The 26980-nt window shown below is 40.2% G+C and overlaps 1 protein-coding gene across 1 annotated transcript in view; it reads right to left on the reverse strand.

Annotated features, from left to right (window-relative positions):
- Positions 1-26980, reverse strand: part of snap91 (synaptosome associated protein 91) — a 50480-nt gene that overhangs the window by 14517 nt on the left and 8983 nt on the right. Inside the window, exons 2-14 of the mRNA XM_022753561.1 lie at positions 14301-14443; positions 10817-10892; positions 9959-10061; positions 9235-9328; positions 8626-8737; positions 7856-7962; positions 7720-7761; positions 3603-3664; positions 3268-3276; positions 2660-2672; positions 2216-2400; positions 2012-2106; positions 188-202 (exon numbers count right to left, since the gene is read on the reverse strand). Coding sequence (XP_022609282.1) covers positions 188-202; positions 2012-2106; positions 2216-2400; positions 2660-2672; positions 3268-3276; positions 3603-3664; positions 7720-7761; positions 7856-7962; positions 8626-8737; positions 9235-9328; positions 9959-10061; positions 10817-10892; positions 14301-14443 — 1056 coding nt within the window. The remainder of the gene's footprint in view (positions 1-187; positions 203-2011; positions 2107-2215; positions 2401-2659; positions 2673-3267; positions 3277-3602; positions 3665-7719; positions 7762-7855; positions 7963-8625; positions 8738-9234; positions 9329-9958; positions 10062-10816; positions 10893-14300; positions 14444-26980) is intronic.

Below are 26980 nucleotides of genomic sequence, written 5' to 3' on the forward strand. Positions count from 1 at the left end.
GAAAACCGGATGAGAAAGAAGGGAGATAGAAGGAAGACGGCAGAGTCAAAGTGACTGAAAAATTTTAAAATACAGACTTGGTGTGTGGTAAGAGATTATCAGGGAGGATTTGAGAGGTAAAGATTAAAATATGTTTGTTTGCTATACAAAGACGACAGAGAAGTTGGACAGTGAAAAGTCAACTCACCCTCAGCCAAGAGATCTGCACAACAGACAGACAGAAAGAGACACAGGTGAGAAAGACTACATGCAGAAAGTATAGAGATGCTCAGATGAAAGTTTGACATCTTTAATTTCCAAGTTGTTAACATTATACAGAACAAGCTGGGAAAAAACTGACGTACACCGATGGTAAAGCCCAATTCTGCTAAAAGGTCCTTAATGTAATTTAGGTATAGGAGGGTTACAGTTGGACACTGGCCAGGGTCAGAGTATCAGTGGAGATTTGGGGATAAACAGAGGCCATGCCAAAGACCAACTGCAGCTTTATAAAGGAAATGCTCTGTGATCTAAACCACTAGAGGTTACACATTGTCCAATAAAAACATCAAAGAGGGTTTCACTTATTAATTCTACCGTAGAGAGTTGTTCTAAAAGACCTTGTTAATTTATTTCAGCTCATTTACGACAAATCGTATATACCCGATATTACTGCCGACCATTATCCAAAGCATATCATAGGTTTGGAAATTGATTTTCCTCTTCCAAGCTCTGCTAGGCAGCAGTTGCTTTCCATTAATTTTTACTGTGGTATTAAAATCACACTGCACACACACTCTCTGTATACTTTGGAAAACGGTCCACACTAATGTAAACTAAAAGGGTTTGTAGTTAATGGGATGAAACATGCAAAACATATGGTCCATTTGAATGTTACAGAAATTAAGTCAATTAAATATGTTTTGTCATTTACTGATATTTTTTTTTCTTTATGTGGTGAATAGATTCGAGTTTATCCTTATAGGGTCAGGGTCCAGCTTGTCCCAGCTGACATTGGGCGAGGGCGGGGTACACCCTGGACAGGTCGCCAGTCTATCACAGGGCTGACAAATAGTTTTTGGATTTCTCATTAAAGTCATTTCATTTCCATTTTCATTTCATTTCATTTCCAAGTATGTTTGGAGGTCTCTGGTCCGTCTTCACACACAAACTGACTAAAATGGGAAAATGTCGTAAAATGGCAAATATGTGACTCTCATCTCCAGTTGACTCAGATCATGCTCCGTAAGTAACTAAACAGCCAGATTTTGTTTACATCTGTCTGACATCAAGGAACCAATGTTTCAAAAATTACTAAGAATTCAAAGAGTAAATCTGTCACTGTTATTGTTATAAACTGCAGATGTGCCTTGCAAGAATAGAGAGATGTAGCAGCTGTAACTGTCAATCAATAACTGTATATTTACTATATGCACCACATTTACTGACCGCCATTTTATTTTAGTGTCTGAATTCTGAATGTGTAAATTTATCCACTATGTGATGCCCTCAAAAATTCCACAGTGGTAAAAACAGTAGTGTTACTCAATAGCTTGCGGTAAATCGAGATTTTGGAAACATTTTGTCAGCTGCTGAATCACACAACAGTATTTTCTCATCAATAAAATGAAGAGCGTTGCATTGTGGTATTGTCAGCTGAAAGTGCACATGCCATGGACACAATTTTAATTCTTTGGTGGAATTTTTGAGGGCACTGTATAGTTGAAAAATGTACACACTCAGAATTCACACACTCAAATAAAATGGGCAGTAAATATAGAGCACTACATAGTAAATAGGCAGTACTTTCAGCCATGGCATGTGCACTTATTTCTGCTGATGATCCCACAATGCAATAGGCTGCATTCTATAAATGCAAAAATGATAGTAGTTAGTGATGATGCAAAATGATGAGGAGAAGTGATTTGCTGTTTACTAGCGAGTGAACTACCGAGGGTCCATTATTTAAGGATCGGTGAATGAGGGATTGATTTCAGACACAGCAAATTGCTGACAGAGCAGAAAGTCTCACCTCCCCATCCAGTCATGGAGGAGGTCGCTGCACCGCCCCCTGTTGATGAGGAGGAAATTGGGTCTAGATCCAGCAAGAACCCGTCGTCCAGGGCACTAAACACAGAGAGAGACAGAGGGAGATCCATCTCTACTGTCATACTGATACTCGCATATTGACGCAGCTGAGTTCAAACACTTTGTAATATTGTTGAGTGATTCTTACTTGCTGGTAGTGGTGGCGGTGGGGGCTGGCGCGGTGGGGGTGACAGAGGGCGGAGGAGGTTTGGCAGGTGGCCCGGGGCGAGCGGGGGGCCCGCCGGCGCCAGCGGGAGGTGCGGGCTTGGCTGGTGCAGCAGTAGCAGCAGCAGCAGCAGCAGCAGCCGGAGAGCCGTTGTTGGCTGTCACATCCTGCCGCAGAGAAAGACCCCCGTTAGTGTGGAGCCCAGCACGGTTATGTAAACAGCTTTTTAACGCATGAATTCACAGTGAATCACCTGTTTGTAGCAGAAACTGTTAAGGGCGAAGTTAAAAGTCGAATTTACTATTTACATTTTTTTACTTGTTCTTGCACTGCTGCAAAGATCTAAATGACTGTGTTTTGACAGTGGAAAGATACAAGATTATCATTATCATTACTACATTATGATTATCATAAAACGTAGCTTACCTTAGTGGGTGACCTGAAAAAATGATGATAGTACATGAGTTAAAGAGCTTAATGATGCACTGGCTGAAACGTTATGGCTGTTACTGAGATGGGAGGCAAAGTGACAGCTTAAGTATCACTTTGGTGTTTTCAAGCAGGCAGCATTTCAAAGCAATCCCATTTAGTAAACATCTGCAATTAATGGGTCCATGCTTCACTGCTGAGTAACAGCATCTTGGCTCCAGCTCCACTTTAATAAAGTTCTTCTTTTTCACATCACAAACAGAAAGTAAGAGCTGAGTGTTTTTGAATGGCATGCTTCTAAAGCTTTGTAAACAGTCAGAGCTGACTGTAAGATGACGACACAGACAGTTATGTTAGTAATGACACAGGATAACGTCACAAAATATGAATATAACTTGTAGAGAAAAAATAAACGGGGTGCGTTTGCTATAGAGGTGCATCTTGAACAAAGCTCGACTATACAACAATAACAATGTCTGTGGCTTGTTCAGATATCATTCTATAGAACAATTGAAAACTGAAAACGCAAATTAAAACAATAATTACTACAAAGGATGGTAAATTAGTTTTTCCAAGTCCAATTCCCATTGACAGAGAATACTTACTTATCCTCTCTGAGTTGGGTAAAGACAAAGGAAATGACATGTTAGAGAAGTAACACTGAATAATAAGGGGGTGGAGCAGATACTGTCACTAATTTAATACTAATTAAAGATCAAACAGGCCCCAGAGAAAGAGAAAAATCACGGCTAAATGTACCAAACATACATGTTGGACACCACATATGCTGAATCAAAATCCCTATAGAGGTGGCTTTCAGCATTACAAGAACCATAACACTGTGCAACTGCAGGATTATTGAAGCTGTGGCTCTTTGCTACTTCTGGTGAATGATTTTTTTTATAAACGACACAGGCTGCAGATATATTTAACTACTTACGGCTTCTTCCCCTCCAGAGTGTTGAGGTGGGTCTCGAGGGACTCAAGAAGACTTTCCGGGGCCTGTAGAACGATACATAGAGGCTACTACAACAGGGACCCTTACTGTTATCAGCACCAGCTCAAACACATGGGTATGGTTGGAAGACAGTGGACAACACAGTTAAAAAGAAACCTTGATCATGGATTATGGAGTCACAAAGCGATTACATTAGGACACAAATGGAGCTTTGGTAAAGACAGTGGGACTTTGACAGAAGAATAGAGTAAAGATGAATATTGAATGTTATGTACATTTCAAATGAAGTCTGCATTTACGGTAGATGTCACAATTGTATCTCAAACAAGAATTTCAAAAGATGTCCTGCAGCATAAAAGAAGACAGATGTCAACTGAAAGGAAGGGAAGAGGCTGTCTAATATCCTGATTGTTGCTCTGAGTCCATGCGTCCCTCCGCTTATACACTGATAATCATCTTCCTTGTGCAGTGTTACAAAATAATCTAATCAACACTGATTTGATGGCACTCTGTTCTCCGATTCATCCATCTCTGAATGCACTGGTCCAAAGTTAACTTTAGTTCAGTCTGGCACAGGGTTCAGGGTCAAGACACATCGCTTTCTCTCAGCTGACATGCTCCTTCTTGGCCCAAGTGTCATTAGGATTTTAACTAACTGCTGTCCAGACGTTACTTAAATCTACATGCCAGCTATAGAGTTATTAACAACTGCTTACAAATTACAAAATCTAAAGCATGATTATTGACTGCCAGCAAAACTTCACCATGCATAGGCCTAAATTCACACCCTAAAAACCACAGCACTAAACACAGCATTTTTCTACCTTCAACACATTATACATGCTTGGCTGATGAATGGCTACATCAATGAAATTTAACATGTTCCAACGAGGGCTGCTGGGTATCAACCTCAATACCTGCTGAGTACTCTTTGTTTACTGTAAATAGAATATTCTTTGATCAGATATTTCCTCTTTAAGTGAGATCTTTGCTGATTTCACACCACTGTGTTCAGGCATAAAAGAGCAAATACAACAATTATTTTAAAAGAATTCTTAACTACTTTATCAATTAATTATATTTTGGTGTAAGTTGTTAGTATACTTTGTTGAAATGGAAAACCAAGAAGGGGATGAAGCAGGATACGAAAACAACAACTAACAATAAAACAACAACTGAAAAGTAACAGAAAAAAAAAGTTTAATCTTCATGCCAATAGAGAAAACAGAACAGTACTCCAGCCAAGATGCAAAGCTGCGTGCTCAACCAGGCTAAATGAGACATTATCACCTCCTGACATGCAGTAAAAAAGATGGCACAATAATATCCAGCAGGCTTATTAAGAGAGGTCAAGGCTAATTCAGCCAATGAAATAAGTCACTAATTCACTTTCCTTAATTCCCTGCTCCATTTCCTGGATCTATCCTTTTAAGGCCGTCTAGTCTATTATCCCTAAAACTTAGAGAGTCCAACAAGGCAGAGAGGCTGATAATATTTTGTCTAGGCACGGAGGGGGATGGGTAAACGATTTATCATCCTGGGACTTTAAAGCGTTTGTCCTCCAAAAACAAAGGAGGTTGTTCTGGGACAGCTCTGCCACAGCAATATTTAGACACATACAGTTGTATTTCTCATCCATGGAGCCCAATGTAAAATCTACTGGACCATCTTCACTGTGGATGTGACAGCAACAGGAAGAAAGATTGAAAGATTACCCGATATGACTGTCATGTGCAGAGTGTTTTCTACAACTACCCACTATTCTGAAAAGGTGCACATGAGTAATGACACAACAACATGGCTCCTGAGTCAGTGAGATGGTAATATTATTCTTTTCTTGTTTGTGCTGATGTAATACCTCCTGGAAGGGATGAGGGCAGAAATTGGTGGCTGAGACTGAGATTAATCCACTATAGTTTGAGGGATTTAAGAGACTGATATAATTTGCTGTTCTGGATGCATAAATCGAATTTTATCTATCTATCTATCACTCACACTGTATCTCATTTTCAGTCTCAGGGTAAGGCCTCTAAGCTCTGCAGCCCAGGCTGGAAGATTAATCAATGATGCTCCACAGCTAAGTTATTGCACAGTATGAACTACTAAGAAACAATGCGACATATCTTAAATACGGAAATTTGTGTAGTATTTATTTGTTGTTTATGATTTATTTAATTAGGCTAACTTTTGTATAATTGCCTACAATATTTACCTTAAAAGTAACCAGGAATAGCTGAGTTTTTGCATAAGATGACACTGCTGCTAACCCCAAACACCATGAACTGAGCTCACCCTCATGCTAAAATCCAAACCATCTTAATAGCGTTCACATTCTTTACCAGCTTTAGAGATTTTACTGGAAACATTTGAATTTTTAAAGTGTCTCACTGTGAGTCTGTGAACACAAGGCTACATTTCAAATTGAAAGAAATTCATCAGTAAAGAGGCAGAGATAACAAAACTTATCCACAGGCAGAACAACAGAACATAATATTGCTGCCGGACATATTAAATTTTGAGAAGCCTTATCAGGAAAAGCTCTTGCAACTCTCATACTTAAGTTTAAGCGCCACCGATGGGGGTTTCAGTATCTGTTGCTGGTGCTTCCCAGAATTTCCACATTATTAATGTAAAGTGGATCACTTAAGTAAAATCAAATAACACTCAAATAACTCATAAAAGCAATAGTTTGACATTTGCTTTCTTACCAAGAGTTCAGTGAGAAGATAAAACTCTCATGTCTGTATGGTAAATATTAAGATAGAAACAGCAAGCAATACTTGTTGTTTTTAAATTTAGTTTTTTTCTAGAGATGAAACAAAAAAGATTTACATGTTAATTAGTGAGCTTCACAGAAGCTGGTAGGTGGATTTACTTAAACTTCACACAAAGCCAGCCTAGCTGATTCCCCATTTCCAGCCTTAAGATAAGCTAAGCTAAGCTAAGCGGCTGCTTGTTCTGACTTCATATATAGTATACATACCAAAAGAATGGTATTAATCTTCTCAGCTAACTCTCAACAAGAAAGCCAATAAGCGTATTTGTAAAAATGTTGAAAAATGTCTATAAAGAAAGCCACAAATCCAGTTTAGTAGCAAGTTAGCGTGCAACTCTAAAAGCCTTTAACGAAAAATGCTTGATGTGAATTTGTGAATTTGACTTGTTCTGAAGATCTAACATCCAAACATAATATCACAGTATATTGATTTTAGCATAGTTTGGATCTGTTTTATCCCATTAGCTCTACAGTGACCTGACAAACCTGAGTTTAATCAGACAGCATACAGCATGCTTTTCATGCAAGTCATCCACACTGCCATGTGTGAAAGGTTAACCTTTCTGTAGAGTCTCCACAACAGGATGGAGTTTAGAAGTCGAGGACTGATTCAGGAACCAACGGGAGAAATCAGGTTTCTCTTATAAGTTGTCATGGAGACTCTGCAGCACAATCCCAGGATAACAGTCTGCTGTTCCTTTACACAGTTGTTGAACTAAAACTATGTTTAGCTCAAGAGTTTTAGCAGCAAAAAAAAAACAGCCACCTGATCAGCAGCATTGCTCAGCATTTCACAGTTTATCCAATCAGCTCCTCCAGTCACATCATCCCACTTCATCACAGTGCCTGAAGTCTGTCTGCTGGGTGTGCACTTGCTGTGCAGTGTGCTTCAAGTCTGTGCACTCAAAGAGAGCTCAAATGTTGACCTTCCCTAAGCTGTTTGCTCCCCAAAGCTAGCTCTGTGCACTACTCACTACTCACACTCTCAGCCTGAATGATCAATCTGCATCTCTGGAAGTGAAAAGAGAAGGGGGGCACAGGCGCCATGAATCACCAAAGAACCACAGCTCATTGGCTGCATGGAGGTTTTAAGTGCACGTGGAGCATAGTAGGATATGCCACCGCTTTAAACAAGGGACATAGTGTAGATGTCTGTGAATGTCTGATTATAATCAAAGGAGAGAAATCATAGTGAACACAGCAGGAGAAAATTCACATGACATGCAGTACAACTGGGAAAAACTGACATGCTAAGTTAGTATGTAGCCTAACAAATAACTTCACAGATCCAGTAATAATAGGTGAGGCAAGGAAGAGTCTTACCTGAGTGAGTTCAGGTATGTCATTTTTGTCTATTCCCACTTGCTGTATAAGAATACAGTGACATGTTAATGCAACAGTTAATAAACAGCAGAAGATGTATCTGACATTCAGTGATATAATGTGCTCTGTGGGCTACCTCAGCAATTTTGAAGAACTCAGACACCCGAGTCATTCGTGTAAGGAATCTCTTGTAGATCTCCAGCCCGTCTTTACACTGGCTTCTCTTCATCTGGAAAAATTTTTCTAGACAAAAGAGATCGTAAAATGTCACTCTTCCTCCTCATGTACAATACTTACAGTTATATTGCGCAAAAAGACCAAAACCAACAATGAAGTACTGAATGTGTGAAGCCAAAGCCTGATATATCTGATTCGTCTGTGCCACCAACATCCACTGTGTCCAAAAACTATTAAAAACACATCACTGAGGCAAACCATTGCTCTGGGTGACATGTTTCTTCATTACTGTGAACCTAGGTACTGTAGTTTGTTTTGAGATGATCACACATACACTATTCTGTTGCTGTAAATACTCACTAGTGCACCAGACCCACAACTAAAATAGTCCCCAACACATGCACTATTTTCTCCTGTTTGAGTAACTTTTGCTAAAAGCTGCAGTGCTCAGCTGTACACTTTTGTGTATTTGTGACCCATTTTTAAAGGTTTCTTTATTCAGTACTGAGGGAACAAATAGCTTGGTGCTGACTGCCACAGAAAGGGTAAGGAAGTCAGAAAGTACTGAGAAACATGTTGACGGAATTGGTGTTTTCAATGTATTCTTTGAAAATAAAAAAATATACAGTCCATATATAATCATCCCGGACTCATCCTTTGAGAGGACTTATCTTTGTTCATTGATTGCTTAATTAATCATGTGATAAAGTGAAAGGAGTGACTCTTTACCTAGCAGGTTAATGATGCCGTCATTGTAGCAGGCATATAACTTGATCAAATCTTTGAAGAGTAGGAGAAAGCAGGCATTTATCACTCCATTGTTCAGTTCCTGTGCATGCACCTGTGGACACAAATAAAATCCAAGAGGCACAATGTGACGATTTTGAAGATGAATAGATGGAGCAGAAAATAACTTATAAATTAAAAGCAGTACCAAAAAGAGAATACAATTTCACCAAAGGCAGATAATGTTACAAGTTAATACTAATGTAATATATAAATAATAGGTTAGTCTCTGTAATCTAATTGGTGTATTGGCCTTGCCCTGCTATTGAAGGTATAGATAATTTGATTTTACACACTTAGGAATAAGGAGGTTGAAATCTACAGCACTGTTACGTATGCTTTGTTTAATTTATCAAAGACCACATAACACCAACCCTCTGAGAGTGGGCCCATGTGTGAAAGGGGGTGTGTCTACATGTCATCATACATTCTGCTACAACATTAAGCTCAGTTAAACCCAGTTGGCAGCTTTTTCTGTGACTGTGTTTATCCCTCAGCAATTTCAGTAACCTTGCAAAGTGACTTTGTTCCCTATTAGCGAGTGTCACTCACATCAAAATCCAGCAGTGCGTCGATCTGGCTCTGCAGGGTGGGCATTCCTTTCAACAGCTTCTCTACTGTCATGGTCCTCATCACCCCATCAGCTCTGAGATGGAGTGAGAACGGAGAAGGTGGAAAGAGATAAAGAACATGTGAATTAAGATAAAACATTTTAGGCCTGCAAAGAACCAGAATAATAAACTTTAATAATTGGGGAAAGCCTGGTCTGCATGATCCAGTAACCAGTGGAATGAATCCAGTGCTGAGACAAAGTCAGATTCATATACTGTCTGTCAGCACACATGAATACCTATGTCTGCACCTGTCACACACATAATGTCCACCGAAATCCACCAATGTGTCTGATCTCTATTCTGTAGTCTGCATCTGTATTTTTCAGTGCCTTGAGGGACCTTGTGTCTGCCAGCAAAACAGAGCTGTCCACTTTGTTAGCATGAGTAACAGCCCACTCTGTATTCATCTCTGTACTCACTAGACGCCAGTAAAGCTATGCACTTGGCTTAACGCCACACTGGAGGTAACCAAGTTCATCTCACTCACGAACACAACCTCTGTGGGATGTGTCATTCTGATGGATATGGAGGGCAAGTAGGAAGCGGATAAGCTCTAGCTCCAGATAAATTAACACAGCTTTTTCAATAGACAAAAAAAAAATCAATAATAATGCTGAAACGATCATGCAGCAGGGTGGTGTTGTGACAACGAAAACCAGTACCCTTTCTTGACTCGGCCAAAGTCGAAAGACATCTGTCTGTAGGCGAAGGCCTTCTCGTTGAGATAGCGGCTATAACGCCTGATAAATGTGGACATGTCATAGCCTGAGGAAGACACACACAAACACATGTAAACACATACACACTTGTCAATTCAGTACAGGGTATTACTAGGCTCTTAAATTTTTTTTTTTTTTTTTAAATTATGAAGTCAAGTTGTTACAAAGATTCAAAATGTCATAATTCAACTGCGATGTTACACCACAACTGTGATGTTACACCTGCTTCATGCTAAGTCAAGCTAATTGCCAGGTTGTAGCTACATATTTAGGAGACGGACAAGAGGGTGGGATCAGTCTTTATCCAACTCTCTTATCTGTATACTAAATATGAGGCTGGAGCCAGGAGACGATTAGGACTGGAAGCACGGAACAAGCATTTTGTGGAATCTGATTGTAATTTAATATTGAACTCAGAATCTCTTAAAAATTGACAATTTGGTTTTCTAAATTCTGCAGGAACTGAACCCAGTGTTTATCGCTGTAGGAAACTGCATTAATTTCCATGGAGATGGGTTTAATTGAGGGGAGCAGGGGTTAGGAGAGCTGGAGCTGAGGGGAGGAGGGAAGAGTCGTCAGGTTGGTTTTAACATTCAAGCTTGTTGTCTAAACAGCTCAAAAAACAGATTAGATTAACATTTACATGTCAGACAGAGATCCAGGGTGGAACTCAAAAACAAATGGGTGAAAGAATGAGCAAATGAAAGATCTATATATAGAGCTATATATGTGTTGAATGGGGGTTGAAATTGCTTGAGGGTTAGTTTTGTCATACATAGGAAGTAAAGAGACATCACACACCGTGGGAGCCAGTTTTGTCCAGGAAGTTGCTGAGGTTGAACAAGGTGTTTCTAGATGCCAGGAACTGCAGGAATCTCTGTGGAAGAGCGCAAAGACACAGGGTTTAGTTCTCTGTCAGGCACTAAATGAAAAGTGGCTGAGGTAAAAATAGCTTAAGTTAGTTAGTATTCTTGATTAAAGCTTTTGGCTATGGCCGTGAAATGGCTTTAAAGTAGCTGAAAATGAATGCATGGCTTCAGATTTAAAATATAATTATGTCTTAAAGACTGAAGACTGAAGATGTTTCATTCTTCAGTGGCATTAGATAGACTGAATAATACACAGAAATTGGAAAAAAACATTTTGTTTGTTGCTGTTAATTAAAAGAAGTAATTGATTAAAGGAATAGTTGGACATTTTGGGAAATATATTTAATCCCTTTCTTGCCAAGAGTTAGACCGGTGGTTTGATTTCACTGTCATGTCTGTATATTAAAGCAGAAGCTAAGAGCCAGTAGGCAGTTAGCTTAGCTTAGCTTAGCATAAACACTGTAAAAAGGAGGAAACAACTAGCCTTGCTCAAATTGAGCTTTAGAGATGCTAGTAGAAGGATTTTGTAGTCTTTGAAAAGAACCAGGCTAACCAGGCTAACCAGGCTCCCTGTTTCCGGTCTTTATGCTAAGCTAGGCTAACTAGTTGCTGGCAGTAGCCTCATATTTAGCATGAGAGATTTATCAATCTACTCAGTAAACTCTCAGCAAGAGAGCCAATAAGCATATTTCACAAGATGGCAATGCATACCTTGAAACATCATGAATGTATGAATAAGTACATTATATCCTAGTAGTCATACCTTATTATTTCATAATAATTATCAAAGAGATCGCAGCATGGGTAATATAAAAAAGAGGCTTGTTTGATGTTCTCAGCTCTCTCAAAAGAGCTGTTCAGCGCTCTCAGCACTCTACATGAAAAATGTGAAACTGCCTGTAGCAGATAATGAAATTAATATAAGAGGTGTGATTCTGCACTAGTCTTTTTCTTTATTTATTAGACAGAAATCTAGTTTTAAAGGAGCAATGCAGCAGCCTTCATGGGTGGGAGGTGTGAATATGAATTAGACAAACGGAGAGCCCAAGGAAAGAGCATAATAAAGACAAATAGGCTCCCTCTGCAGCCCTGCAGGAAAAAGCTTACTCCACTGACACACGTGGACATAAAAACATGCCCCCCCCCCCCCCCCACACACAAACACACACACACACACACACACACACACACGCACCACTTAGACAAAGCAGCTCACAATAAAGTGAGGGGAGGTTAAGAATGAAAAATCCTCCCCTGGGAACCAGTCAGCTACACATGATCTCCCCTCCTCCAATTTCTCTCACTCGCTCTCCAAGTCAAGTCAGTGCTCAGTCTATTATCACCAGGGACACTGCCTGGCTAATGACAAACACATACACCACAGAGGGCACATACTATATACAATATTGCCTTGTGAAACACAATCTCATGGTTCACATACATTTATAACACTGGCCCTTTGAGCTTTTGAAGCAAAAACAAAATACTATCACTGTATCAAATTCTTCACACACAAAGAGCTTATCAGTGAAATGTGTATGTGTGTGTGTGTGTGTGTGTGTGTGTGTGTGTGTGTGTGTGTGTGTGTGTGTGTGTGTGTGTGTGAAGGGCTAGAGTATTCCATTGTGGCCCAAGGCAACATAAGTACACTTGCCCTTTTGCCCTGACACCTGCCGTAAAGACGACAAGGGTTAATGCTATTACCTTCATATCCTTAAATCTCTACCCTCTTGTCTGCTTTCTGTTCAATGCATGCTAGCATAGGCAACCCCCATAGGGAATAAGGAATATGAAGAAGTAGGTACGCAAAGTGAATGAATAAATGAGATGAGATGATGGCTCAATTGCACAGTATCTCTCTTTGTCGTCCATGAGTCATAGTATATTCTCTATTGCTCTGAATATGCAGGAATACTTTCTCCATCTACAATCCAGTGGCGGCTTGGGCAATTTGATGGGCAGTAAAACAGCATCTGTTTATCTCTCCCGAGTTATCCCTTGATGCCCATTCAGAGCCTTTGCCTTTCTTCAGCTGTCAGGACATAAATTGGGTCAGGAGGTCAGGACCAGAAAACAGAAGGCCGGTCCCTTTACTCAACCCATGGAGGCCGTTGAGCTAAATTTAAAAACTATGGAGCAAAAGTGTAAGTTGAATGGGATTTTTTTTTGGTGTCTGATATCCATGGCCAGCAGAGGAGAGAAGACCTTTGAGTGAATTAATAGCAGTTACTCATAAACTATAAATATACATGGACAATCATTAGTTAGAGTATCCTGTCACTAAATGCATTTAAAAACATTTCTTTTTAGTCGTGCTTTCCAGTAGTCTGGTTTGCTGGTCTTAATTTACCATTTTAATTTACTTTTATTCTTTTTATTGGTTTTACATGTCTTATTATTATTGGACTATTTATTTTTTTTTTATTATTTTTATTATTTTATTTTATTATACTTTTTAATAGTTTTATTTTACACACTTTTTTACAGATCAGTTGTTGGTCTTAATTATTTTATTTTCTTAATGGTTTTTAATTCATACGTTTCATTTATGGGATTTTAATTTGTGTTTAATGTTTTTTGTCTTTACACTAACCACATAGTTTTTGTGTTGGCACCTTCCTTGATAATTCATGCTTTGTGCTGCACATTGTGCTTCCACCTGGAATGAAATGTGTTATGTAAATAAAGTTTTAAAGATGGGTAATACTTTTACTGAGGGTTTGTCACTATAAACGACACCTTTCACATAGTTATTTTAACCATTGTTCACATAAAAATGTTGACTAGTGCAGCTTTAAGGTTGGAAAAGCTTAGTCTACACTTTCCACTCTATCCACTGTCCTGGATCAACCTGTTCCAGCTCTTTGTAGAAGATATTAACGTTTTTGTATGGCTGCAAACGTCCCATCAAATGGAAATATTCTTGATTTTTTGGGCATTATTTAATTCAAATTTACAGCCTTACACATTGAAATGGAAAATTGAACTGATAAATAAAAACAATTATAGATGTCTGGTCTTATTTTTACACAACTGTTGCACATTTTAACTGTGATATTAGTATGCTGAGAAGTTATTTCCACCCTTTTAGACTTATTACATGGCTGAATGAACAGAGATCAAAACTGCAGCTTGTATTTACATGCATGAAAGGTAATCTGTGCTCCTGTTGCAGTGTGTTTTTGTGCAAGTATGTGCAAGTGAGTCTTGTGTGGAGAGTCGAGCACACATGTCCTTGTCCAGCACTGCCTTACTTTATATCTGACAGATTCCCACTACAACCAGTCTTTTGCCGTTTCTACTGAGGGCTGCAATCGCATGACGCTCGAAAGTGGAGTGCTTGGGCGGAACACTTAGCTCAGGGAAAGATCATATCCACTCAGGTTGCGTACAGTATGTGTGTGTTATAATCTTACCTCGTTGCCATGCACCATGAGGTGGTGTGTGGTGATCAGGGCTTTGAAAACCACGACCCAGCTGGCATTGCCAGCCCTCTCCATCAGCGTGTCGGCCATCTGGGGGACGTTCACATTGGTCTCCTGGGTGGCCTGGATCAGGTCTGACAAGCACAGAGAAGAGAGGGAACAGGAGGTCAGATGATGATAATAAGAGGAGAGACTCAACTCAGGTACAGACTGTGCAAAAAGCCCTTTATTCAACAACTGCAGGGACGGTGGAAGAAGACAGAGGGGAGTGTGAGAGTAAATGCATTGCAGTGATACTGAGCTGAGCTTTGCTGCATTTCACAGCCACACTCTCATGCATCCTAATTTTCACTTGTGAAATGTTTTCTCAAATAAGCAAATGAAAAGATGTATTTTTACTTCGCTCAGTGTTAATCGACCTGTACTATAGTAGAAATGTGCTCAGTCGCATTTTACGACATTGTCACTTGAGTGACAAATCATTTCATCATTATTGAATGCCACTTTATTGGGAGCTGGTCTGATTAAAAGACCAGGGCCATTTTCATTAAAATAAAAACTGAGCTTATGTGTCAGTGTTAGCCAACTTAAACTGTTTTGCAGAGTCAGGTGTCTGTCTAAATTCTTATTTTGTCAATGTACGTAGAAGATTTATCTGTGCAAGCAAGAGTAGCTAGTTTTTATCAAAAGCATTGCTGCCTGAAGCTGCCATGTTCCATCTTAATGAAATGTTTTTCCGATGAGTGCTTCACATCGTGCTACCATTGCCTGGTATGAGTCACATTGGCTGCTGCTTTGTTCATTTCTGCAGCCAGTCATTAATACCAGCACAGGCAGAGGAAGAGTGGAATATTCCACAGCATAGAGAGAAACAGACGGAGAAGACATGATTGCAATGAGAATCAGACTTTCTGCCCTACAGATCCGACAGACACAGAGGTTTTGAGAGATCGGTCAGCATAATGGTTCACTGATAACACCTTCTGTAATACCAAAATAATAAATTTGTCATCTATAGATTGACTATTTATCCATGTTGATAATTCTACTCTATTTTGTAATTTGATGATTATGAGTGAAAAAGGATCTTTTTCATTGCAATCTGCACAGGTAAAGCCACCTATTCCATATAACAGTGCATTTTTAGTTAATCTGCCTTAGCACTCTGGTTTTATGCTTAGAATTTACCTTATTTGGGAACAACTTGCCAACATGTCAGTGGCAGGACTACTGAATGAGCATAAGCATTTAAGTCACAGCATTTTAGCAAGCTGCACTAATCAATGCCTTTTTCAATTACCAATATATCAAATGGACAATAGGCTATGATGTAAACAGGTCACTTGTAGTAATTGCCATGGAGGACCGAGCACCGAGTGAAATTTGAGCCCCCCCAAAATATGTTGTCCATCATAGCAGGCTCAAGCTCATACTTTCTAATGAACACACTTGGTCTGAGACTAGCCCCCCCCCACCCCACACACACAGATTTCACCTGTCTCTGCAGTTCTCCTCAGTCCTAAGAAACGCTCAGTTAACAGTAGAACCTCTGTGAAGAACATCTATTCACTGGCAGATAGCAGAGCTGGCCTCCAGGCAAACTTCAGGAGACAGCGTGAGGAATTAGATAAGTGGGTGCGTACATAGAGTGATGGACGGAGAAGGACAGAAAACCTGACCAGCATCATTTCAAAAGCCTTGATTCAGCAGAGCAGGGTGGAGCAGAGCAACTACTACTGAGTCCTGTGATTCATTAATAGTGTCATATCCATGTCTGCACATTTACTGCCAGCAGATAGGGAGGCAGCTGAGAGGTGTCTATTGAATTTTCCCTCCAGTCTTAATATAGACTAAATGCCAGTACAGCTCACACTCAGCAATCAGCCACTTGTTATAATGACATGAAGTAATGAGCGATGGGGAGTTTGGGGGAGCACCAAATGTGTATTACTCCACGGCTGACAATAGTTCCCCAATAAATATAACATTTACTCCTCTTTGAGTAATGTTTGCTGAGAAGGACAACGGCCAGCTGTTTCAGAAAATGACGCTACTTTTCTTGTGAGCTGTTTTAAAAGAATTACTTCTTCACCAGCAACAAACGAGTACCACAGCCAGCGTAGGGACGTCTTAGCCTCATCCTTCTAAACCTCAAGTACTTCACAATCATAATTACAAACAGTGCTATAATTTTGACACGAGTTTTCAAAACAGCCCAACAGAGCTCAAGGAACATCAAATTATCTGCACTCAAAAATCTCCTTCTCACATTTTCCAAAGATAAATAACAAGACAACAAAAAGACAAACAGCTATTTTCCAGCAGATTTTTTTGTTTGTTTGTTTTGCAAGGCATTTAGTTGCTTGAAACTGATCAACTGACTTCAGAAACATTTTGAATGTGTTTGAGAGTATTTCTTATTTTCAGTAGTGAGTCTAACCCCTGTAACTCCTGGATTAGTCCATGAAGATTATTTGGCTCTGATGACGACCCATTTTACCACCTTTATACAAAACCTTTTAGTTCCACATCAAATACTGACTTTTAAACAATGATTTCAACAACCCCATCAATCTCTCTGTCTAATTCAAGTGTTGATTGCAATTCTACAGTGTAATTAGCTTTGCACTGACATTACAATGAGAACCGTAAGTGTGTTAGATAACAGTTTCTTCTGCAACCGTCCGTGGGTAGTATTTTTTGAAGTTTAAAATGTACATTTGTGTTTGCATTAATAAAGTCAAATGGCCCGTGGCAAGAGTGAGAAGAAACACGAATGGATGAATAATGATGCAAAAATGTGTTCAAGGTCACTTTGCTCTGACTGTCATGCTACGAGTCTGCTGGCTCATTTGCTTCCTCTATCATGCTTTTCATCATGCAGTAATGACTGCTGTGCATGTCCTCTTCTGTAGTAAGGCAGTGGACACACACACACACACACACACACACACACACACACACACACACACTTAAAACACACACATATATGCACACAGAATGTGAAAGATAATCCCTACAGGGCTGATGAGTCAGCAGCTTGCATCATCCTACGCTTTTCATCTCTCCATCTCTGTCTGTCGCTCTGTGCGTCTCACTCTCTGCCTATCTGTCTCTGCTTTTCCCACCGTGAGGGTCTGTGAGGGTCTGTGAGGGTCTGTCAGGGTCTGTCAGGGTCTGTGCTTTGGACAGACTGAGAGACAAAATGTACAGCCCCTACCATCTAATATCTACATGAGTAGCTGCCTCATATTTACTGTAAATGATGTCCTAATAATAGTATAACAAGAAAATTAATATACAACAGATTATAGCTGTAATTGAGGATAATTTAGTTTTCTTTGTCTATTATTTGTTAGCAGGTGGTCTGACTCTGCTTCAGCACTGCAGTGGTTTGATGATAAGATGCCTCTTTTCTCCATCCCTTCAGCTGTGGCGGCCACTGCTGCGAACAACCACTGCACACTGGAGGGCTTTTCAAAGGAAACAGCCACTCAACAACCACTGAGTGTTATCAATCATATTGATAAAATCTTTCATAAACCCACTATTCACTGGATCACTGATGTGTCCAAAGGCAAGCTGACATTAGTCTATTTGAAAGTGTATTAGATAACGCCTTGGGAACTATTGCTACATGCGGTAGAACAGAATCCTCATCCTGTAGACAGAGAGACACAGAAAGAGAGAGACAGAGAGCCTCAGCTCTGATTGAGATGCTGAACAACAATTCAGCAGGAACTCCTGACTCACCGTCTCCCCCCACCTTCCTCCTCAATTATTCATATGTGAGTAAGGAAGAGCGAGGGGGGAGAGAGAGAGAGTGTGAGGCAGCTTGATGTGCGGCCCTTGAGAACTGCTAGCACACACACAGAGTCATGATCACTGACAAATCAATTGTATGCTTGGATCCATATTCCATATACTGCATAATGCTACACACAGCAGGCTGAGTCATATATATCTTTGCACTGCATCACCTCCTGTCACAGAGTGGCACACAAATCTCAACGGAAGCATCTAAGAGTAGAAAGCAAAGTATCAAATTAAAAACTGTCAATCTGAAAAGTGTATTCTAATAATTCAATGTTACACTTTTATAATGGTGGCAGACTCATTTTTGGAAAATACCGCAAATCTATGTATCGCAGCAGAAGCAGAGATATCCTGACTTTTACATCCTAGTATGAGACAAACCAGAAATCAGGTGGCTCCTACAATTCCCATAATGCAGCTCAGTAGTCGAACAGTCAGTTTGACTGCCATCTTGGCAACACCCACGGGTAGTTATATCAATCCATCTAAATGAGTGGGGGGAGAGCAATAATTTCACTTTAAATGGTCTCCAGGTAATAAAAACTGCATTTACAGAATCACATGTCAAATCCTGATGAAAATGGTTTAAGAGGCTTGATTACTTTGCACCAAAATAAAGTACGCATGGTTTCGCTTGCGTCAGTGCAACAACACGATTGGTTTGATATGTTTCCCGGTTCAGATAGAGCGGATGATTGTCTTATCGGGGGTAGGGGAAGGACATATAAGTCATATAGAGTTATATAACCACCGTCTTTGTCGTTATAGGTTTTTATAGTCAGGATATTTTATGTGGTTTGTTTCTCTCTTATGTGTCTGCTGAAACCCCCACTCTGCATTGTAAACACACACATTTTTATAACTACATGTACCAGTTTGTAACTTAGGTTCTCTATTTAAAAATGTGTCATTTCCAAGCCCTGACCCTGGTGATATTATCAGGATTAGTTCCTGCAGAGCCACAGAAGATATGATACCACTGATTTCACAGGCTGATCAGTAGCCTACTATCTATAAATAGCTAAGTGTAACACTGATGGAGAGCAAGGCTGATCGGACTAGATCTTGGGTCTGACATGTTCACATGTGAAAGGAAACAGGGAATCTGGGAATTGTAGTCTTCATGTTGAGCAGCTGCACGGCTGCAGAGTGTTTGGACCGTGGTCTTATTTGCTGTAATTATAACCTGGTGTTTAAACTTAAAGTGATATTTACTATATACTATTCTGGTTTCCAAAATGTTGTAGCATCCCAGTATAACATGCCTGCTCCCCAGTGACAGCATTCAGAACACGTCCTTCATTTAGAGCCTGGGGATTTTTTTAGATGTTACACAAGGTTATTAATGGCATGAGGATTACGTAGCCCCTACACTATTCTACTATGTTATACACATACACACACTTTTCCAACAGTGCACACACACATCCTCGCCTGCTCTATTTTACAGCCACAGCACCTGAGCTGTCACTGTGCAGCGTAGCGAGCGAAAGGAACGGGAACCAGTGGTGTAACACATTCACATCCTCGACAGTGTGTGTAACCAAATATGAATCAGCATTTTGTTTGACGAGCATCAAAAGACAGATTTATGTACAATACGCAACCTCGTCTGTTACGCACGAAAGCTGGTGAAATTTTCTCAAACTGTCGCTGGGAAGAATCACTGTCTCTTTAGTGCCAAACTGAGAATTGAATGTTTGGATTGGAAGACTGGAATTAAAGTTCCTGCACCATGTTATATCTGGTTGTTAATATTCATCAGGACACACGGCTGCTCTCAGTGCAGTTGTGTCCTCGAAGGTACTGCAGCATTTCCACAGGCGTGATATTTTTAACAGAAGTTATTCTCTGGTTCAGAGACACAATTTATCACTGAACCGTGATAAGCTTCTAGCATTCTCTCTAACTACTGTTGCAAAAGGTTGTTTTTTTTTCTGAAAATATAAAGTGTAAGGCTGTCATTATTGTATTGTATTGTTCAATTGTCATTATTCCCCAGCACTGTTGTAGTCTGACAACTATTAAAATCACATAAGAGCTGCATTATGCTGACAGATTCTTTCATTGAAATAAATATAGCTGTTTACTCTGCAAAAACTCCACGGCTGCATTTCTGTCTCCTGGGAGTAGCTCTGTGTGTCGGCAGATGACACTGAGCATGCTCTGGGATGTGGCTCCTGTCCTGCTACAGTGTTTTTCTTGTTGCTGAGCTATGAGGTATAAAGTACAATGGTTTGCTGTAATGAAATTATATGTATATATATATACAGATACATATAATTTCATTACAGCATTACAGCATATATATATATGAAATAGCATGGTATGGCTCTTTTATGTTTTTTTAATCCTGTCTGGACAAGGTCTATGGTGCAGAGGTACAGAATGGCTTACATCAGACTGCAGCTACACAGACAGCACTTCTTAATGAGATAACTACATCCTAAGATTCCCTAAAGAACCCTCCGACATTCCCTTATCTACCACGTCTCTGATGCCAGAAGTCATTATGGCCTCTTGAGTCTGGTGTACGTGGAGAAACTGGTGTTGTTGGATATCGGTGCATCATCATGAAAACCTGGATTGTCCATGTAGTCAAAACCTGATGTAGCATAGTCCTCTGTGTGCCAGAGCTCTATTGTTGTCCAAAATGTATACCACGACTAAGAATCTGCAGTCAAGTGGTTCTGAGAGTGTCACTGTATTAGGCACAGCTGTGTTTTGCTCTAAATGCTAACTCTAATTGCTAACCTTAGCATGTTACCATGGTCATAATGACAGTGCTACCATGCAGATGTTTCATAGGTTTGTTTAGCATGTTCTCCATTGTAGTTTTCTTTTTTAGCATGCTAACATGTGCTGATTAGCACTAAAAGCAAAGCACAGCTGAGAATGTCATTAGCTTTTCAGATATTTGGTCATAAGTACTAACTGGAGAGCTGTCACTTAAGTTAACATTTCATTCCTGAGGGGGACGTGGATGTTTGTACAAATAATGTCATAACAATACCCCCCTATGGCCACACAACTAGCACGGCTAAAAACACATAGGCTGCCATTCACTGAGCACTTTATTGGGAAGACCATACTAAGAGTGGGCATGTCCTCTGGTAGCACACAAATGGATTCCACAAGATGTTGGAAACATTCCTTTGAGATTCTGAGATACGTCACATTTTTCTGATGTTTGATATGAACATAACTGAAGCTCTTGGTCTGTATCCGCATGATTTCATGCAATGTGCCAGATGATGATTGGAGGCTGATTGGATAATTGCATGAATAAGCAGGTGTACAGGTGTTCCTAATAAAGTGCCCGGTTAGTGTAAGTAAGCCACACCACATGGGTCCCTTGTTTTTTCTATGACTGCGCACTGTAGTTTATTTGAAGTCAATCCTACAAGCACCGTGCTCACAGCTAAAATTTGTCTACGACAAACGCACTTTTAACTCCTATTTGATATTTCCTAAAAACTACGGTGCACAGCTGTTACTGGAAATTATTTACACTGGTTTGAAAAAGTGTGAACTGAGTAGAAAGCAATGGACTTGTAGCTGAGTGTCACAGACAGGGTAAGGAAGGCTGGTTTTGGTCTTTTTATGGGATTAGCAGACAATAAGAAAGCAGTGTCTCCTTAGCGGGCGATGCAGAAAGCTTGTATTGATTAAGATCTTCTACTCTTGCACTTTGGACGCGTCTGTGCTCTATTGACCAACACAGTGTCAGATAACAGTCACTGAATATCGTATCAGGATGCCCTGCAGCGTCTGCCAAACCCAATACATACCTGACAGGACTCCAATTTCAAATACGACCCTTTAACACATCGATATACGTAAGTGATATCAAAGCCCCTGTGTGTGAGTACAACTGACGGCAAACTGCCAAGCATGCATGCACCACAGGACACACGCAAGCATTTACGCAAGCCAGCATGACACACACACATGCAACATCCTCCTCCTATTTTTCATAGATGGATTTTGACAAACGTACCAATAAGTACCACTGGGGACATGCCAAGGTGGTTTCCTAGGCAACAGGCTTTCATATTTGCAGTGGCATCATGGATTCAGTGAAATTCCTTTGAAATCATCCTCGCAGGTGCAAACTCCCACAGAGTCGGACTGATAGGGTCATCTAGCCAAAGCCAGATGTATATGAGTCATACCAGGATTAACACTGCTGAAGAATTCAACACTGAATCCACCATATATATCATATAATCTCTATACTGAACATGTATGTTATTTTCTGTACTGAAAATCTACTAATATATCATGTAGAATCATATTGTTGAACGTGTAATAAACATGATGACTGTTGTATTCAGTGAGCACTTCCTCTATGTAAGAGCACAGAGTGTGATACAAGCCATGCTGCATGAGTGATGCTACACATGAATGGACCATGAAAGCACAGTGTGTATTTATAGCTCCTCTCACCCTCAAGCAACATACAGGGGGAGAAAAAAAAAGAATACCCAGAATGCACTGTGCCCCAGCGTAGCATAGCACCATTGTGGCGTGGCAGCCAAAGAAAGAGGAAGCCATTGGGATCCAGACACTGTGGAGGCTGGAAGTGACATGTGAGGAAAAAGCTGGCAGTCCACACAACGCTACTGCTTCTGCTGGTGGACACAGAAAGCAGCGCCGTCTTCATACAGACACTTTGGCTTCCAGTGACATTACTCTCAGTTTTCGGTAGAGTTGTGGTTTGTTTTTTTGTGGTGCAGCTCATGGGAAGAAAATCCAACATTGTACTGTACTGTATTGCATAATAATAAAAACAGATTCATCACATTTAAAAGATTATAAGGCACATTCTTTTAATTCTACTCAACTAACACATCAATAAATGTAATTAACAGCTACTGCGTGTAACAATAACTCAGGGGGAAACTGAAGCATGCCTCAACAAACATTATCATTATTATACAGTATATGATGGATTTTTTGAGTACTAAGCACTAATTGGAACACATCAGTTTTGAAATGTATACCTTGCTTAACACTAAAATTCACATCAGTGTGTTTTAGCTCCTCACCTACAAATAACATAGTTTTTGTTCTGAGAATTTTGCAGGCTGCACAGTGGTAGATCCACATTCAGGTTTCCAGTCATTTCCGTATATAATGAAATTGAAGTGTGTTTGTGTGTGTATGTGTGTCAGCATGCATCATGGCAACATCTGGTCCTGGAGACACCTACTTTGGCAGGTGTTATGTCTCTCCTGTCAATCTGTGAACAAAGTGTATCACCATGACAGCGCCACAACCGTGCAAGATACAGTCGAGATTAAAATGAAGGCCGAGTTGGAAGATGGGTGCGAGTACAGAGTACTGAGTGGTGATGTTAAAAATGTGGTAATGGCTATTGAGTACTCATGGACTGCAGCTGGTTTGATCCCACTGCAAAATGGTCTCCAGTTAAACTTGCTCCACTTGTAAATGTTGCCAGCATTGAATTAATGGAAACCAATTAATGCTCACAACTGTGGAAAAAGTACATTCAGATTCCCAAACACAGAGGCAAAGTTAGCAAGATGATTAGCTTTGTAGTAAATGAGTTTGTCAAACCAGTAAGGTCATTTTAGCTAGTGTGGGGATAGTGCTTGTACTACCTGGCTTGGCTGTAAGCAGCTAATACTGTTAGCTTAGTTGGATAACTGTGGAGTGTTATCTGTATGGTTACAGCCAACACACTGTCTCAAAGCCAACGCTATGGTGAAGACCAGCATCTGGATAAAGGTGTCAGCTTGCTCTGTCGGACTGTCAAGCAAGACATGTGTCAGCATGCAGTCAGGAGAGAGAAAGAAGCTTTCTTTGAAAAAGGACCTATGTTCACACTAACAACCAGAAACATGAAATACAAAACTTACTCTGCAAACCTTCACAGGAAGTGGAAGCTGGCAGACAATGAGTGTTTAGAACAGCAAATATAAATGCTCTCATATACTTCCTACAGGTAGATTGTGATGTTCTATCATTCAGCGACTGTGGAGCAAATAGACCCTTCATTGGTATTGTGCGTCCCCATTCAACAAAGCACCCAAACAGACATTCAATAAATCTTTTCTCTCTGTGAACAGATCTGCTTTTTGCCCACTGTGTTCACCGATCAATCTTTTTCTAATTACTCTAATTGTCCTTCCTCTTGCCCACAGCTCCCATGTCTCCTGACTACCGATGCCCTCTCAGACAAAAAACGTGCTGATATTAGAGACTATGTATCTTCTACCTGAGCATCATCAGTCTTACATCTCTCCCTGTGTACATGTATCCTGTCCTGTTTAATTCCCTCTGTCCTTTATTAGCTGTTCATCTCCCATGAGGCTTTGTGTCGGCCCTGTCTGGATAGAAAATCCAGAGCTTGTGTTTTCCTTTAGGTGCAGGTTCTGCTTCAAGAGAGGCGGCAGCGACAGATATCCACCCTGTATGCTGAACCAAACAATGCAGCCAAGACGGTTTTTTTTCTGGATTGTTTGACACTGAATCTGCATCTGTGTGGGTGCTACATTTCATCTGTCCAGGGCTGAAGAAGCGCAGGATGGAAAAGTAACAGAGGAATGAAGGAGGAAAGGAATTAGTTGATACATAATTAAAATCAACCATGCCCTACTAATGAATGCTTCTCAGCACTGAATATATCCATATGTTTCAGAGAATTGTGGTGGAATACAGAAAAGGTCATGTCCCACTAGATGCAACAAACCCATTAAAGGGCAAATTAGAGATGGCACTTTGGTTTAATATCCAAGCCTGATTTTGGCCAGCTTTGCCCAGTAGAAATCTGATAGGCTTTGACTCAAAACATCTAAACCAAATTTTACTGGAATAAACTCCTGGGAAATACAGCTGAAAGCTCCAAGGAATCTCTTGTGTTTGCATGAGTGCATAATCTAAATCAAAAAAGTCAGACAAAACACTTCTACAACTGGGTGTCTGCGGTGATTTACCTCCTTGGCAACAGGCATTGTTCACAGGGCAAAGACCACTACGCTGCCTTTTTTCCTATACTTTCCAAAACAAAAAACTCAAGAACAAAAATGTATTTAATTATACAATGTATTCATCTTTGAATACATAATGAAAGCTGCAATCCGTAACATACCCACCCAAGGCTGCATTTGTCTACCTCTATCTGAAATCAAAAACTCATTGTTTCTAAAAAATTTCAAAAGGTAAATCTGTCAAATCATCATTGTAAAACATGTATGAGTTGACACAGCAACAGGCATAGCAACAATGACAAAAAAGGGCTGGGCTTATTCCCTAAATTCATTAATGACTCTGTTACTGACAACGATTTGTTGACAGATCCTGTTACTTGGGGAGACTATGGGAATTATTCCAGGAGAGCTGTGGGTGTTGCATAACTTCCAAACTTTTTAAAACAAATGTTCCCACAGGGTCCCTTGCATCTGGTGATTCAGTCAGTGGGGGAACACTTTTCTGTGACATTTCACTTTTTTCACTTTTTCATTTTTTATTGCGAAGTCAGGTCCTGAGGCAGACAGAACTCAAACAGTAATAAAACTGCAGGAAACCCAAGCCCCCCCCCCACCCCTTGCATTATTGATATGCAGCCTGGGTATAGATATAGGCCTTCAGTGTTTGAGCTGCTAAAGCTGCTGCTGCTCACCTGCATACCAAGACAAAAGATTGTTTACCTGCATCTTATTCTGGGGTAAGCAAGCCTCTGCCTTCACATTCTGTCCATTTAAGGGCACAACATCCCTACACATACACAACTGCACAGTAATATTTATGTCCTCAGACTAGGAGACTCAAGGGCATCACGACCTCTACAGAACATCAAAAAGAGAACTGAGAGGCATGGGAAGAGATGGGCAGTACTAAAAAAGCAGAAGCAAATCAATTTAAATCAGCTGGTGAGATTTAGAGCAGATAATGGTCTGAGAGCAGCTGTATGGGGGATCCTGGTCCCAGGTCATTAATCTGAACACACACTGTTAGTAGGACAGTCCACCTCCCACACAGTTTGACATTAGAGAGGCATTCTGGAGCTTTCAAGGATACCCGCTGTGAGATCAGCGCTGCAGTACACACTGAGCCCTTTTATCAGCGTCCTTTTACATTTCTCTGTTCACTGCAACTACCCATTAGGCAAGCATTGCACTGAATCAGTATAAAAGAGAGAAGAAGGAAGAGGACGAGAGTGGGGGTAATAGTGTAAAGATGGAGCAGGAGACTCAGGATGAAGAAAATGGGAAACAAATGAGGACCAATTGAAGAACAGAGAGGGTGAGGGATTCTCTAGAAAATTATGTCTTTTGTCTTTGTCAAGCACAGACACTGATACAGGCACCATACACAACCTTTATACTGACTCACCTAGTTTTTGATTGATTTTCTAAAATAATTTTTATGTATTTGGAGATTCTAGAAAAAAGAGTATCACAGCAGATACACATAGCTTCTCACTGAAGTTGTAATCTAGATTTAAATAAACTAACTAACTAACCCCTAAAAGGACACAAAAAAATAATTAAGACTTCGTATTAATAGATTCCAGCCCACAGTTGGCTTATCTGGTCTGGCCTTGAAGTTATTTATCCTCAGCTTGTTAAACTGAAATTGCATTTTCTCCCTTTTGGTGACCATGTTTCATCCCCCTCCCTGGTACATTGAGAAGTGCCACAGGGGTCAAATTTGAGACCAATTTTATTGTCATTGTATGTGTATGTTATGTACTCCAACTTGGCCATATGGCTTGTGGGTGTGGTATCATGCCCACGGGTGGATCCTTCATGGCCCAACCTATCCCAACATTCATTGTAATGTATATAATATGGCAGCAAACCACATCGCCACAATATTGTGTTTCA

The sequence above is a fragment of the Seriola dumerili genome, unplaced genomic scaffold, assembly GCF_002260705.1.
Source record: "Seriola dumerili isolate Sdu_G_001 unplaced genomic scaffold, Sdu_1.0 BDQW01000191.1, whole genome shotgun sequence".
NCBI classification, from domain to species: Eukaryota; Metazoa; Chordata; class Actinopteri; order Carangiformes; family Carangidae; genus Seriola; species Seriola dumerili.